Source organism: Podarcis vaucheri (assembly GCF_965113315.1).
Source record: "Podarcis vaucheri genome assembly, chromosome: 13".
Classification (NCBI taxonomy): Eukaryota; Metazoa; Chordata; class Lepidosauria; order Squamata; family Lacertidae; genus Podarcis; species Podarcis vaucheri.
Window position 1 is genome coordinate 10,758,915 of NC_138751.1, and position 15,962 is coordinate 10,774,876.

The window sequence follows — 15,962 nt, forward strand, 5'->3', positions numbered from 1 at the left end:
AAAACGTAATGTATGTCTCTCTTCACCAGTGTAGATAATTGGGTTCACAGAGTAAATGGCAATTTTCTTTGTCTGCCAAGCTGATGGGAACAGAGGGCAGAAGACATGGAAGAGGAATTGTCCTCTCCAACTACAGGCTAAGTTTTAATATTATGGCTGTTGTCCTAAATTGAGTTTGGTCTGAAGACTAAGTACTCTGTCACTCCCTGCCTGGAGCTCTTACACTAGATGGGCAGCAGTAGAGACAAAAGGGATTGAAAATACAATGTGCGATGTAATTGGGGGGAGGGACAGTTGGTGTTTTTGTCCATGGAGTTTTCTTGGCAGGGATACTGGAGTGGCTTGCCGGTTCCTGCTCCAGGTGGATCACATTTAGTCAAAACTCTCCATTATGATCTGTCCATCTTGGGTGGCCCTGCATGGCATAGCTTATAGCTTCTCTGAATTATTCAAGCCCCTTCGACACGACAAGGCAGTGATCCATGAAGGAAGGACAGATCCTGAAGCTGAGGCTCCAATACTTTGGCCACCTCATGAGAAGAGAAGACTCCCTGGAAAAGACCCTGATGCTGGGAAAGATGGAGGGCACAAGGAGAAGGGGACAACAGAAGACGAGATGGTTGGACAGTGTTCTCAAAGCTACGAACATGAGTTTGACCAAACTGCGGGAGGCAGTGGAAGACAGGAGTGCCTGGCGTGCTCTGGTCCATGGGGTCACGAAGAGTCGGACACAACTAAACGACTAAATAACAACAGCAACAGTTGTGTGGGGAGCAGGCTGGGTGAAAGCCAATAAACTGACAGTTTGGAGGAAAGAGTAGGTTTTGTTTCGTGCTCCAGGAAGAGGAAGGACAGAGCATGGTACTTGTACCTCTTCTGAGGTCCCATTCAAGGACATTTGGGACATTTTAGATTAGAGGAAATGTGTGTAAAAAGGCAACATGAAATGAGTGTTTAAAATTAAGGGTAGAAAGAAATCTTTCTCCCTCTCTCATAATATCAGAACTCATGAGCATCCAAAAAATCTGAATGTTGGAAGATTCAGATCAGATAAAAGGATGCTCGGGGGGGCGGTGTTTTAAATGCCTCACCTCTGTCACATCTCATAGTTAAATGAAAAGGAACCTAATTCTATGGGGTTTAAATGCAATTGAAACATGTGCAGCTTTAGGTCATATGAGAGAAGGGTGCAGGGGGTAAACAATTCCAGAATTCTTAGCATTTTCCATTTCCCTTCTTAACAAAAAGAATGAAGTGCCGTTTTTTGAGTAACCAAGAGGGAATAGGGAGGAAAGAACCATTTTGTGACCATGTATATATTAGGCTATATTCATACTTACAGAGCAATCCTAACCATGTCTACTCAGAACTAAGTCAATGAATTAAATGAAGCTCACGTCCAATTTAGTGGGGTTCGGATTGCAGCCTTCAGCACTTCAATAGGACTTATGTCTAATTTAGACATGGCTAAGATTGTGCTGACTAAACCCAAACCTCAGAAACGATGCAATCCTAGCCATGTCTACTCAGAAGTACGTCTCACTGGGTTCAATGGGATTTATGTGCAGGTAAGTGGAATTACGATATCAGACTTATTTATTGTTACATTGTTGTTGTTCTGTTTTTTAAATGTGAACTTTTCTCCCTGCATTTGCCCCTAGGAGAAATCCTGGCTATACTGCAGAGATTTAAATACAATGGGATTATTATTATTTTCTCCCTTGGGAAAATTATTATTTTTATTTAACAAGGAGATCTTATAGATAATATTTGCTTACAAGTTCTCAGTATGTCTCAGTTTAGGTTTTTCTCCCTTCAAAGTAGATTTTTTCCATTTTTCTAATAGTTAAAATGTCTAGGGCACAATCCTGCCCAAAACAAGCAATCTAAATACAGTAGTATTGATTTTATGTGCATTTGGGGAAAGGGAGATACTGTTGTTCTGGTAAGCCATACTCTTTTTATACTAAAATTACAAGCATGTTGTTACTCTGTCCGCTGTGTAAGAAGTAGGAAGAAGCAGCTGGTCCTTTATTTATTGAATAATATGCAAATGGCTACTAGCTGAACCTGAGAAAAGCCAAATAATTAAACACCTGTGCTATCATTGGCATGTACCACTAGTTTCACCAACAGGACAATCCTAGACTTGTTTACTTCAGAAAAAAGTATTATCTTCTAGCTCCATGGGTCTTGATCCTTGGCAAGTGGCTTTATGATTGCAGCCTCCATGCTTACTAATCTGTTCTCTGTTGTGGGGTATTCCCCCTTCTCTTGTGGTGAAGAACAGTAGACTCGTAAGCTGGTGAACCGGGTTCGTGTCTCCACTCCCCCACATTCAGCTGCTGGGTGACCTTGGGCTAGTCACACTTCTTTGAAGTCTCTCTGCCTCACTCACCTCACAGAGTGTTTGTTTTTTTTTGGGGGGGGGGGCAGAAAGGAGAGTGTTAGCTGCTTTGAGACTCCTTTGGATAGTGATAAAGTGGGATATCAAATCCAAACTCCTTCTCCTCCTCTTCTTCTTTTTCTTCTTCAGGGATAGGTCCCATGGAGAAAACCTCACGGTGGTGACCCACTTCATCCTCCTTGGTATCCCCCATACAGAAGGTCTCCAGAACATCCTCTTCCCTGTCTTCTTACTCTTCTACATGTGCACTTTGCTGGGGAACCTATTGATCATGACCGCTGTCCTGACTGACTCCCGTCTTCACACCCCCATGTACTTCTTCCTTTTCAACCTCTCCATCCTTGACATTGGGTTCTCTTCCGTTAGCACCCCAAAGATGTTGGCCAACCTTTGGGGGCAAAGCCGAGTAATACCGCTGGGCGGATGTGTATGCCAGGTCTTCTTCTACCATTTCCTAGGGAGCACAGAATGCCTCCTTTATACCGTCATGGCCTATGACAGATACGTCGCCATCTGTCACCCACTGCGCTATCTCATCATCATGAACTGGAAGGTATGTGCCATCTTGGCTGCTGGCACATGGGTCACCAGCTCCTTCCATGCCACCATCCTCACAACCTTGACTTTCACCCTACCCTATTGTGGGCCCAGTGAAGTGGACTACTTTTTCTGCGACATCTTTCCCGTCGTCAAGTTGGCTTGTGCCGACACTCTCATCATCGAGACGGTGAGCTTCACCAACATTGGTGTTGTGCCCATGACCTGCTTCATCCTCATCCTCACATCCTATGTTCGCATTGTCTACTCTGTCCTGAGGATGAGTTCCGGGGAAGGACGGCGCAAGGCAGCCTCTACCTGTGCCTCACATTTGACTGTGGTCACCCTCTTCTTTGGCCCCTGTGCTTTGATCTATACTCAGCCATCCCTAAGTGAAATCTTGGTGACCCCTGTGCAGATCTTTGGCAATGTGGTGACACCCATGCTCAACCCAGTCATTTACACACTTCGGAACAAAGAAGTGAAAGCAGCTTTGACTAAGCTGACAGGGGCAAAGAGAGTGACTCAGACTATAACTCACTAGCTCAGTTGTTTCCAATTACCGCCCCCCGACCATTTAAAAATTGCTGAGGGTCTTGACAGACCACTTAAGGATTTTACTGCCTCTTGTAGCCATTGTGATGCACTGTTTTTAGTTGTATTTTTATTGCTTCTTTTATTTATTTTTACCTTGTTTTTTATTGTATGACCTATGAATTTAAAATATAATGCAATAAATATAAGAGATAAAAGAAGCAATATAAACACAATTTTAAAAAATCAATATGAATAGGTAATAGGTAAATGGTAAAGGACTTCTGGACAGTCAAGTACAGTCAAAGGTGACTATTGGGTGCAATGCTTGTCTGGCTTTCAGGCTGAGGGAGCCAGCATTTGTCCACTGTTAGCTTTCCGGGTCTTATGGCCAGCATGACTTAACTGCTTCTGGTGCAACGGAACACCATGACGGAAACCAGAGCACACAGAAACTCCATTTACCTTCCTGCTACAGCGGTACCTATGTATCTACTTGCACTGGCATGCTTTTGAACTGCTAGGTTGGCAGAAGCTGGGATAGAGCAACAGGAGCTCATTCTGTCACAGGGATTTGAACCGCTGACCTTCTGAGCAGCAAGCCCAAGAGGCTCAATGGTTTAGACCACTGCGCCACCCACATCCCCTGAATATGTAATGCAGACATGCCACAGGCCACCTGAATGAAGCTTGTGGACAACTGACTCATAGACCACATTTATCACTTCTTCAATTTCTTATATTGTATTTTTATTGTGTTGCCGTATGAATTCCATAGAATGCAATATAAAATGCAATACTAAATATTCAAATGCAATATAAGAAAGAAAAGAAGCAATAAAAGTACTATTAAAAATTAAGAATTCACAGCCACTGCTTCAATCACTCTTCCCAGACACACAGCGTGAACCCACCTGAATAACAGACCACAATTTGAGAACCACTCCACTAGTTCATTGAGGTTGCCATAGCCAGAGTGTGAGCTGTTGACAAGAAAACCCCGGGTTCAAATCAGCAGGTTGTTCATTTGATGACCTTAATCAAGTCACTTTTTCCTCAACTCAGCCTGCTTTAAAGGACTTTAAAAGCCTGTGTGTCTGATTCTTCATTGCTTTTTTATACACTGTACACACTGAGATTTTAAAAAACTTTGTAAGTGTGCATTTCTGTGATAAAGTCAACAGTTCAAATATAAATTTGGTGTGGGTATTAAAATGCAGATTTATGTAGAACAAGGAAATAAAATATTTTGGAATGAACACCAGGGAAATTGGCATGGGCCAGAGGTACACTGATTTATCCATTCTTTGTTGTATACAGAAGTGCCTAAGAGCCAAGCAAAAAGCAAAAGTCAGATTAGCTGGGATGCTAAGGAATGGTTTTAATGCTCTGAGGAGAACAGCAAGAGGGGTCTGAGGGAGACAACGCTGAAAACAATAGTGGAATATTTATAAAAGATTGGGAGGATGCTGAGGGGGAGAATAAAGTTAGTTAGTTAGTTAGTTTGCTTGTTTATTAAAGTAGTCAGATACCGCCTATTACAATCTGCCTCAAGGCAGTGTAGAAGTTAAAAATGATGAAAGACTGACATCACAAAAATATAAATAAAATACAGCTGATGATGCAAGAGCATTGTGCTATACCTGACATTAAACTCTTTGAAAAGCTTGAGTGGCCAGGTATGCTTTTCACAATGGCCAAAAAACACACATCAACATTGGCACATGTCAAAGCTCTGAGGGAAGATGATTCCACATAATGGAGGCCATTGCAAAGAAGGTCCTCCTCATGACTGCTGCAAATTGAGATTGTGGCGCAACCAACAGGCTTAACGCAGCTGAGCTCAATGCTTAGGCAGGGCAATGGAATGACAGAGGCTCTTGCAAGTATTCTGGTCCCAAGCTTTGTGAAAGCTTTGTGACAGGACTCATGTGGCCCAAATGGCACCACATATGGAGAACATTTAACAGAGAACAGAAGTCTTCAAGGAAAGCCAGAAGAAAACTATTTTGTAGCCAGTGAATCAGTGTGTTGTGCTCTTGAGGATATGCTATCTTGGAACCTCTTTCAGAAACGACTAACTCAGTTCCTGACTGAAATGCAGTAGCCATGTAACCTCGAGGTCTTCCAGCAGGCTGAGAGTAAACACATAAGGTTTTAAAATACGTGAGAAGTGGATGAAAGACATGTGCATGTCAGAGCTCAGAAGGTCTGTAGACCTTTTTCTTAAATTTTCCACGCTTTATTATGAAGGTAAAATAACAATCCAGTGAGAAATGTGATATTAAATAAACAAAAAAAGAATGAGAGAGAGATGGTACATGGGTACAATGGTACATGGGTTCATGGCCTTACCTCATAAAATTAAGCACCTTCTCAAGAGACCACACCGTGAATTAGATGTTGCAACAAAACCCAACCTGATGCAGAAAACAAATGTTATGGATACCAAAGAAAGCTTCATTTCATTGGGATTTGCCATCCCCGTGACCGGCCTGTCAGATAATCAATGCTTTTTTCTGGGGGGACGCAGTGATACGCATACCCCTAAACATTTTGCGAATCTTTGTACTTTTGTCCATTTACTGTATTTATTTTTCCCAATTTGAACTATAAAATGGTGGTTTTCTTGAGTGAAAATTAGAGTACCCCTAAGCATAAGAGGGACGCGGGTGGCGCTGTGGGCTAAAGCCTCAGCGCCTAGGGCTTGCCGATCGAAAGGTCGGCGGTTCGAATCCCCGCGGCGGGGTGCGCTCCCGCTCTTCGGTCCCAGCGCCTGCCCACCTAGCAGTTCGAAAGCACCCCCGGGTGCAAGTAGATAAATAGGTACCGCTTACCAGCGGGAAGGTAAACGGCGTTCCGTGTGCGGCTCTGGCTCGCCAGAGCAGCGATGTCACGCTGGCCACGTGACCCGGAAGTGTCCCCGGACAGCGCTGGCCCCCGGCCAATAAATGTGAGATGGGCGCACAAACCCCACAGTCTGTCAAGACTGGCCCGTTCGGGCAGGGGTACCTTTACCTTTACCTTTAAGCATTTTTAAAGAAAAAAAGCACTGATAATAATAATAATTTATTATTTATACCCCGCCCATCTGGCTGGGTTATCCCAGCCACTCCACAAATGGCCACCAAATGGAGGCAAAATCCATAGATGTGACTGCACTCCAAAATGCCCTTAATTTACAAGTCAATTTCTCGGAAATGAGGGGAAAACTTTATTAAACCAAAAATTTAAAGAAAAACCAGATGACTCTTTCCAGCCCTGCGGTCAAGCAAGCAGCTGTAGCCTTGCCTGCTTCAAGATCAGGATGATGGACTTTTTTACTTTTCTAATCCATCCTGCTTTGTTAAAATAGAGGAAAATGTGTTTTTATAATAAAAGGCCTAAAGCAAGGCTCTTGGTCAAAGCAAGACTCTGTTACAGAACAAGGTTGCTTGAGATTAGCGACCATCCTGCCCCCTGAAAATTTGAGGCTAGTAACAGTGCCGGTCCCCCACATTCTAGGGAAATGATATTGCTCGTGTAGGAGGTCCTAGGTAAAGGGACCCCTGACCATTAGGTCCAGTCGTGCCCGACTCTGGGGTTGCGGCGCTCATCTTGCTCTATGGGCCGAGGGAGCCAGCATACAGCTTCCGGGTCATGTGGCCAGCATGACTAAGCTGCTTCTGGCAAACCAGAGCAGCGCACGGAAACGGCGTTTACCTTCCTGCCAGAGTGGTACCTATTTATCTACTTGCACTTTGATGTGCTTTCCAACTGCTAGGTTGGCAGGAGCAGGGACCGAGCAATGGGAGCTCACCCCGTCACGGGGATTCAAACCGTCCACCTTCTGATCGGCAAATCCTAGGCTCTGTGGTTTAACCCACAGCGCCACCTGTGTCCCAAAACCACCTAGGTGCCACAGTGTAACTCACAGAGTAACTCACAGTGCCACCCGCGTCCCTTGTAGGAGGTCCTAGCCTCTCACATTTGCTGGTGAGCAACTTCTTCTGATGATACTTTGGGATTTTTTTAGCAACTGCCTCCTGGCAACATTTCTTATCCTCCTTCCCCATTTTTGGATGACTACAGACTTTTAAAGAGCATGAAGGTTGGTGCCTTGCCCCTCACATTCCCTGAGCCATTGGGTCGGTCATGTAGTACAGCTGTGGCCGGTGAGGCACCATTTTTCTCCTGGCTTCCCAACACAGTAAGTCACTGAGAGTGAAATGGGATATGTGACGCACAGAGAGCTTGGCCTGGTGCAATGCATGGCGGAGGGGCCCATCCAAGGATCCCAGCACCACATGCTGCACCAGTCCAAGCTCCCTTCCCTTCTCGGTAAGCGCTCTGTTAATAAGTTGGGAGAGCAACAGTGCCCCATCCATGTTGCTCCAGTGGCCACTTTCAGTGGCCAACCAGATGCCTCTGGGAAACTCGTAAGCAGGACCAGAACGCAAGGTCACTCTCTCCTGTGGTTTTCAGCAACTGGTATTAACAAGCATTACTGCTTCTGACTGTGAAAGCCCAGCAGGCCTAATAGCTATGGACCTTGGTTCAGCAGCCTCTCATCTCCCAGTGTCAGATTCACTGGGTACCTAAATCAGTGGCCCTGTAGATTCTGATTTGGTGTCCTGGTCACTGCTGGACTCCAGACTCATGAAACCTCTCAGTCTAATGTTTCACAAGATTCTTCCCCATTCCTGTGAGCTGATTACATCCGCAAACAATTGTTTACAAAGAACAGCTTCTCACATCGAGGGATTCCATGGCAGATACCAGCCTGCGCTGCAACCCATTGCACCACACGGACCTCACAGAGCTCCATACTAGAGTGCCCTCCCTGTCAGTTTTAGAAGGGCAACTTTTATATCTTTGTTCCTTAGAGTATAGATTATGGGGTTCAGAAGTGGAGTCAGTGAAGTGTAGAACACAGCCACTACCCCGTCCAATGGATCCTGTGATCCTGGTCTCAGATAAATGAAAACAAGTGGCACATAATAAGTCACCACCGCGGTAAGATGAGCTGAGCAGGTGGAGAATGCTCGCCAGCGCCCTTCAGTGCTGCGGATTTTCAGTATGGCAGATAAAATGTACATGTAGGAAGTCAGGATGAGAAAGAAGCAAGTGGTGGCTACAAAGCCAACATCAACCATGGTTACCACCTCGTTGAGTGCCGTGTCAGCACAAACCAGCTTCAGCACTGCCGGGATATCACAGAAGATATAGTTCACCTGGTTTCTCCACCCAAAGGGCAGGCGGAAAACAAGGGCTGTCTCCATCACAGAGTGAAGACAGCCACCAAGCCAGGTACCCATGGCGAGGAAGAGGCATGTCCTACGGTTCATGATGGTGCCATAATGGAGTGGCTTGCAAATGGCCAGGAAACGGTCATAGGCCATCAGAGTGTAGAGGAAGCATTCCGTGCAGCCCAGGAAGTGGAAGAAGAAGAGTTGGCACACACAGCCCCCAAAGGAGATGCTCCCACCACCCTCTAGAAACCCAGCAATCACCTTGGGGACAATCACAGTGGAGACCGTCATGTCCAAGAAGGACAGGTGGCAAAGGAACCAGTACATGGACTTGTGGAGCTGGGGATTGGACATCACAACCAACAAAATCAGAAAGTTTCCAAGGAGGGTCAGTAAGTAGATAAGCAGGAAGAAGATGAATAAAGGACCCACCAAGTTCTTGGGATATGGAAAGCCAACAAGGACAAACTCGGTCAATGGAGTTTGATTTTTGTATTCCATCTCTGTAATGTAAAAATCATGGGCAACGTCAGTAAGTAAGGGGTGAAGAACAGAACTAGCAACAACAACATGCAGAACAAAAGTTATGAGTCATGAGCTAATCAGGCCCGCAATGAAATTTCTTAGAGGAGATCTAGACCGTACACCTCAAGAACATCCAATGCACAGTTATATCACATGACTTTCCCCCAAAGAATCCTGGGAACTGTAGTTTGTTAAGGGTACTGGGAACTGTAGCTCTGTGAGGGAGAAACCATAGGACTGGGTGGGGTAGTCACATGTTTTAAATGTGCATTGGAGAGGCTCTGAATATATGGTGTGGATCTACCCTTAATATTGGTTTCCTTCTTGTATGAGTATTGTTAATGTATTGCTCTGTATAGCACAGCATACTTTAATACCACATAGCATAGCAGGTAAAGGTCCTTTGGGTGAGAAGGGGCTGAAAAAGGTGCCCCTTCTCCACCACACACTATATGTGATCTTAAAAGCAACATCAGGCCCCTGTTTCACATTGGCTTGAGCGGGAATACACTAAAGCAATTTGTTGCAGGTCCCACTTGAGGGAAGCTATTGTGGCTGTGTTGCTCAGGGATGAGACAAAGGCATTCTGGACCTACGTCAAGACATACGTTTTCTGTATATTTCTTTTTCCCCCCCCCCAAGGATCTCAAAGTGTTTTATCGGTATTAACATTACAAAAAATTCAGCAAGTTAGGTCACAAAATGACTCGTCTGAGGACACACAGAAAGATCATATATGAGCTGACCAAGGGTCTCCTGACTTATACTCGTAACCACCACACTAATATGCAAATCTTTTTGGTTCAAGATTTTGTTCATGGGGATGCTTCAGAATCCAAATAAATAATGAACACAGATATATTAAATGATGCAATTTTACTCTACAGGGGCATGCTAAGCACCCTGGTTATCCATCTTAATACAGTAAAGAACAGTAACCAAGATGTTCAGGTGAATGTCCTGTCCACTAGGAACCAGTTACCTACTAGTCTGTTCATTAGAATGCTTCCAAATTAGTGCACAAACAGCTTTATCTCCCCTTCCAGAATTTTTTCTACAGAGTGCTAAGATGTTTTGTGATGCCATTCAAGTGAGTATAGAATTGCAGCCTAACTTAGATCATTCTGTGTTAGAGAAATGGTGGTAAGCATCAATAACTCTTGATCTCAGCCCTTTATCTAGCACAAACATATCTCAACCACAGACTTTGCCTCTAAAGCAAAGAAGAACTACAAAACAGCTAGGGAGTTAAGAGGGGAGCTTTCAACTTGATCTAATAAATTATTAGATGACACCTTATCTCAAAGTGTCTGATGGCCATCTGCTCCTGGTGGAGAGAAAAGAAGCCTCTCCAAAGATGGAATCTATTCAGAAGATAAGTCCAACTCTTCTTAAGTTAAGAATCCTCTTTTGCTATTGTTGCATTCAGCTGTGGTATTCCTGACATCCTTTTCACGGTCTTCGTTATGTCAGCTCTAACCCTACCTTAAGACCCAGAAGTCTGCAGAAGCCCAGAAGGCCTCTTGTTCTGCAGACCTTACTCAAAGAGTATGGTTGCTCCCTTTCATCACAGGATGAAACTCTTTTTTTTTCTATACATGTTCTCCTCTGCCTGCATTTCCCCCCTCTCCCTCTTTCTTGTCTTTCCTCCATCCACTCTTCCCTTATAGAGTTTCCTCTCCTATCTCATCTTGTACATTCCTGCCAGCCTTTTCACCCCTTTCTCACTTTCTGGCTCCCTTTCCATCCTATCATTCTTCCTCTTTTCTGCTCTTCATTGTCCTCACCGAAGCAGCACTGTTTCCCCTTGAAGCTCGCTCCTTTTCTCTCCACCTCCTCCATCTTCTTCCCGCGTCCCTCTTTCTTCACCTTTTCTACTGCCGCAGTCTCTTTGTCTCTTCTGCGTTCCTCCTCTTCTGTGTCACTCTCCTCCCTGCCTCTTCCTCCTTATCTGCATCCGCAGCACGACTTGGCTCAGGCACTCTCACATGCTGACAATTTAAGAGTTGCTGAAAGCTCTCTGGTTCCTCCCAACATGAGGCACTTGCACCCACTGGGATTCCCTCAGAATGGTTTGTGGCTATGGCCCCATGTGGTGCCTCTCTCTGTCTCCCTCAACCCCAAATGTATTTATATTCCTTAAAGCCCTATCACACCAGAAACACAGTGACAAACAAAAATGCCATCTCCAAGCAAACTCCTTTGAGATGTTACTATTTCAAGTAAATTGAAGTGTCTAAGACCCCAGTGATCATATCCCTACGGCTCTTTGATTGCTTATACAGTGGTACCTCGGGTTACAGACACTTCAGGTTACAGACTCCGCTAACCCAGAAATAGTACCTTGGGTTAAGAACTTTGCTTCAGGAGGAGAACAGAAATTGTGTGGCAGCAGCAGCAGGAGGCCCCATTAGCTAAAGTGGTACCTCAGGTTAAGAACAGTTTCAGGTTAAGAACGGACCTCCGGAATGAATTAAGTTCTTAACCCGAGGTACCACTGTATAAGAAACAGCTCTTAATAGTTCAAGTATATTGCATAACACAGGGGTCAGCAAACTTTTTCAGCAGGGTGGCCGGTCCACTGTCCCTCAGACCTTGTGGGGGGCCGGACTATATTTTTTTTTGGGGGGGATTAACAAATTCCTATGCCCCACAAATAACCCAGAGATGCATTTTAAATAAAAGGACACATCCTACACATGTAAAAACACGCCAATTTCTGGACCGTCCGTGGGCTGGATTGAGGAGGCGATTGGGCCGGATCCGGCCCCCGGGCCTTTGTTTGCTTACCCATGGTGTAACACCTCATTATCATCAGCGTTGCAGTCCTTTCAGGATTGACAATGACAGCTTTCACATATATCCTTTTTTAAAAAATAAAAAAGAGTATTATGAAAATGCAAACATACAAAAAAAGGAAAATAATAATCATAACATAGAATCATAGAATTGTAGAGCTGGAAGGAACCCCAAGGATCATCTAGTCCAACCCCCTGCAATGCAAGAATCTCACCTAAAGCATCCATGAGAGATGGCCATCCAACCTCTGCTTAAAAATCTCCAAAGGAAGGAGAGTCCACAACCACCCGAGGGAGACTCTTCTACTATTGAACAGCTTTTGCTGTCAGAATCTCCTTTCTTGTAACTTGAAGCCTTTGGTTCAGGTCCAAGCCTCCAGAGCATGAGAAATCAAGCTTGCTCCATCTTCCATGTGACAGCCCTTGAGATATTTGAAGATGGCTGTCATATCCCTTCTCAGTCTCCTCTGGGCTAAACATGCCCAACTCCCTCAACCGTTCTTCATAAGGCTTGGTTTCCAGATCCATGATCATCTTGGTTGCCCTCCTCTGCACTTGTTACAGTAGGGTTCCTCAACCTCGTGTCAGGATTCCAGCTGGGGTCAGAGGTAAACTGGCCTCACTCCAGGCATTTGGCTGGAATCCTTGTTGACCTTCCGTCTGCGTCTCCCGGCAGGCAAGGTCGTAAATCGGCGATCCTCCTCAAACGTGAGGAGAACACACCCTCCTCCTTCTCTCCCTCCCTGCACTCCCCAGGGAGGGGAAGAAAGGACAGACAGGAGTCCTATTTACATGTTTTATTCCTGTCATTCAGCAGTACAGAGAAAACGTGTCTGTACCCTCCAGACTCCGGCAGTAGAGTCTCAGCTCCGCCCCTGCACTTCCAGTACAGGTCAGATGACACTCTGAGCTAACATCCGGTGCTCAGTACAGAGAATGGGCTGCCCCTTTTTCCCACCAGTACAGTTGCAGACATCAACATCCTGTTTTGCTTTCCAGCCACCTGCAGCTGGCTTTTGCATTGCTGCTTTTTCCTGACACCTCGGCCCTCCAGATGTTTTTGGCCTACAACTCCCACGATCCCTAGCTAGCAGGACCAGTGGTCAGGGATGATGGGGATTGTAGCCTCAAAACATCTGGAGGGCTGAGGTTGAGGAAGCCTGTGTTACAGCTTCTCAACATCCTTCTTAAATTGTGGTACCCAGAACTGGACACAGTATTCCAGGTGCGGTCTGACCAAGGCAGAATAGTGTAGTATTATTACTCCCCTTGAAGTAAATCATTGTACTTTTGTTTGAATAGGATTTTATATTATGACTATGAAATACAAATGCTTTGAATAACAAATACAAATAAGCAATAAAATGGGATCAAGTCAGCATACAAAAGCAAGGCAGGGCATTTAAAATTATATGTATTGGAAATAGTTACACCCAGGATTAACTCATATTTCTCAAGATGGCAAAGTGAGTCTGAAACATAAGAAATAAAATCCCACCAAACAAGAGAACGGAAAAAAACACAACAGAAGGTAGGCATTAAAATAATATAAAATGAACACCTGCAGCAGAGACTTTTTCATCAAGCTGGAAAAACTATCTTAGTTGTTTTATGGTACATTGATAAAACACCTTGTGAGACATACACGAAAGGTCATTCAGAAATTAATAAATGGAGACTAAAACAAGAATAATGAAATTTTGCATAGATGGCATTTGCCCAAATTCATCTCCTCTCTTATGTAAATTATTTCATTTGGTTCATATGTAGTTTGGGAGGAGATGTCCTGGACTCCCAACTGGTATGGTATATTTTAACTGAAAAATATCCCTAGTGGTTAGACACTGACGTCCAGAGATTATTTGACCATTTCCCCCTACCATCACTGCTTCTGCTAAAGACAAATGTTGGGCCCAACTAAAATCAGGCTGTGTCTCAGTTCTGAAGCATGGAGAGAGAGAGAGAGAGAGAGAAGGAGAGAGAGAGAGAGAGAGAGAGAGAGAGAGAGAGAGAGAGAGAGAGAGACCTTACTTCTTTGTGTTCCTCATGTTTCCAAATTTGTCTTCGCAGATATCTTCTTATCTCTAGACAACATGTTTGTGTCCCCCAGAACAGCAGTGTATAATGCCATGAAACATATCAGCACATTAAAACCAGTGGGAAGTATTCTTCTCAAGAAAAATAGGCTATAGTTGCAAGAGTGCTTAGCTTTCTCAGGATTGAGTTCTTTGGTCACATGGAGTTCAATGCGGACTAGTCTAGGGTTCAAGCTAGTCTTGGATATCACACTGAGTTCAACAGAAGCTTACATAAATGTGACTGACTTAATCCGGATCCAACTGCAGAGACATCCAGAAGCCTTCACTTGAGGAATCAAGTTTGGGGTAGCAGTATTCAAGCATTCGAAAGAATGGGGGCTCCAGTGAATTCACTGGCAGTGCGCCAGTGCAACTGTCTAATCCATCCTAGAGCAGTTTGGTTCCTTCCAGACTACAGCTCCCATCATCCATAGGCAGCTTGGCCAAGGGTGATGGGACCTGCTGTGCAAAGCCAACTGGAGGGCACCAGATTGACAAAGGCTGTTCTAACAGCACCATTACTCTATTAAGAATGATAGGGGAAAGAAGAAATCTCCAAGATTCTTGACCACCATACCATGTGCTGCAGAAAGCAATATACTAGTGATACATTCACGATTACATTTGAAGAGGACACTGAATTATTATTATTATTATTATTATTATTATTATTATTATTATTATTAAAAATTGTACACCTCCCTACATTTGCAGGTCTCGTGGTTCACAACATAAAATCACATCAGAAAAACGCAAAATGCATAATAAAAACAAAAACAAGAACAAGAAGAACCCAATAATCCCACACACACATTTTATTTTTTTTATTTTTCAAAAAAAATATTAATTTTCCACATATATAACAAAAACAACAATTAACTCCTTCAATTTACTTCCTCTCTTTTCTTATTGGCTTAAATCCATATTACTATACAACGTTCTTATTCTAATCCTAGGCCTATCAGATACTTTCAGGTATCTTCTAATTATCTTATATTACAATATTTAACTAAATAGTCTTTAAATTTCTTCCAACCTTCTTGGTGCTCCTCTTCTTTCTGATCGTGGATTCTCCCAGTCAGTTCTGCCAGCTCCATAAATTACACACACACATTTTAAAAGGGCATTGGATGTCAGTCAGTCAATGGCCTGATTAAAGAGGAAGGTTTTTGCCTGGCGCCTAAAGGTGTATAATGAAGGCACCAGACGAACCTCCCTGGGGAGGGCATTCCACAAACTGAGAGCCACTGCAGAAAAGGCCCGTTGATGTGGATCCACCCTCCGGATCTCTCACGGAGGAAGCACACTAAGAAGGGTCTCACAAGATGATCTCAGGGTCCAGGTGGGTTCATATGGAGAGAGGCAATTCTTGAGATATTGCAGTCCTAAGACATTTAAGGCTTTGTAGGTCTAAACCAACACTTTAGTATATGTGCTGTCAGAGCGAGCACCAAAACCAACACTTTGAATTGGGCCCAGGAACTAACTGGTAGCCAGTGCAGCCCAACCAGGATAGGTGTACAGTGGTGCCTTGGTTCTCAAATGCCTTGGCTCTCAAATGCCAAAAACCCAGAAGTGTGTGTTCCAGTTTTTTGGAAGCTGAACGTCGAGTTCAGCTGTCGGCTATTGTTTCCAGAGCACCTGCACCAATCAGAAGCTGCGCCTTGGTTTTTGAACATTTCAGAAGTCAAACGGACTTCCGGAAAAGATTGAGTTTGGTGCTTTTGTTTTTGCTATTTATTTTGCGTTTTTATTTCTGAGGCTTTTTCAGTTAATTTGTTTTTGTGACTATGTGGAACCCAGTACAGCTATTGATTGATTGATTGATTGATTGATTGATTGAATGAATGTG

General features: G+C 44.1%; 2 protein-coding genes across 2 annotated transcripts; one reads left to right on the plus strand and one right to left on the minus strand.

Annotated features, from left to right (window-relative positions):
• Positions 1 to 1,551: 1,551 nt before the first annotated feature.
• LOC309517419 (olfactory receptor 10D3-like) lies at positions 1,552 to 3,488 on the plus strand (the record flags this gene model as incomplete). Its single annotated transcript, XM_082196656.1, has 2 exons — positions 1,552 to 1,568; positions 2,537 to 3,488. The coding sequence occupies 2 exons, from the start codon at positions 1,552 to 1,554 to the stop codon at positions 3,486 to 3,488; spliced, it is 969 nt and encodes a 322-aa protein (XP_082052782.1).
• Positions 3,489 to 8,286: 4,798 nt separating this feature from the next.
• LOC309516897 (olfactory receptor 10G6-like) lies at positions 8,287 to 9,210 on the minus strand (the record flags this gene model as incomplete). The annotated part of the gene is made up of 1 exon (XM_082195855.1): positions 8,287 to 9,210. One exon carries the CDS (start codon positions 9,208 to 9,210, stop codon positions 8,287 to 8,289), a length of 924 nt encoding a protein of 307 aa, XP_082051981.1.
• Positions 9,211 to 15,962: the final 6,752 nt, after the last annotated feature.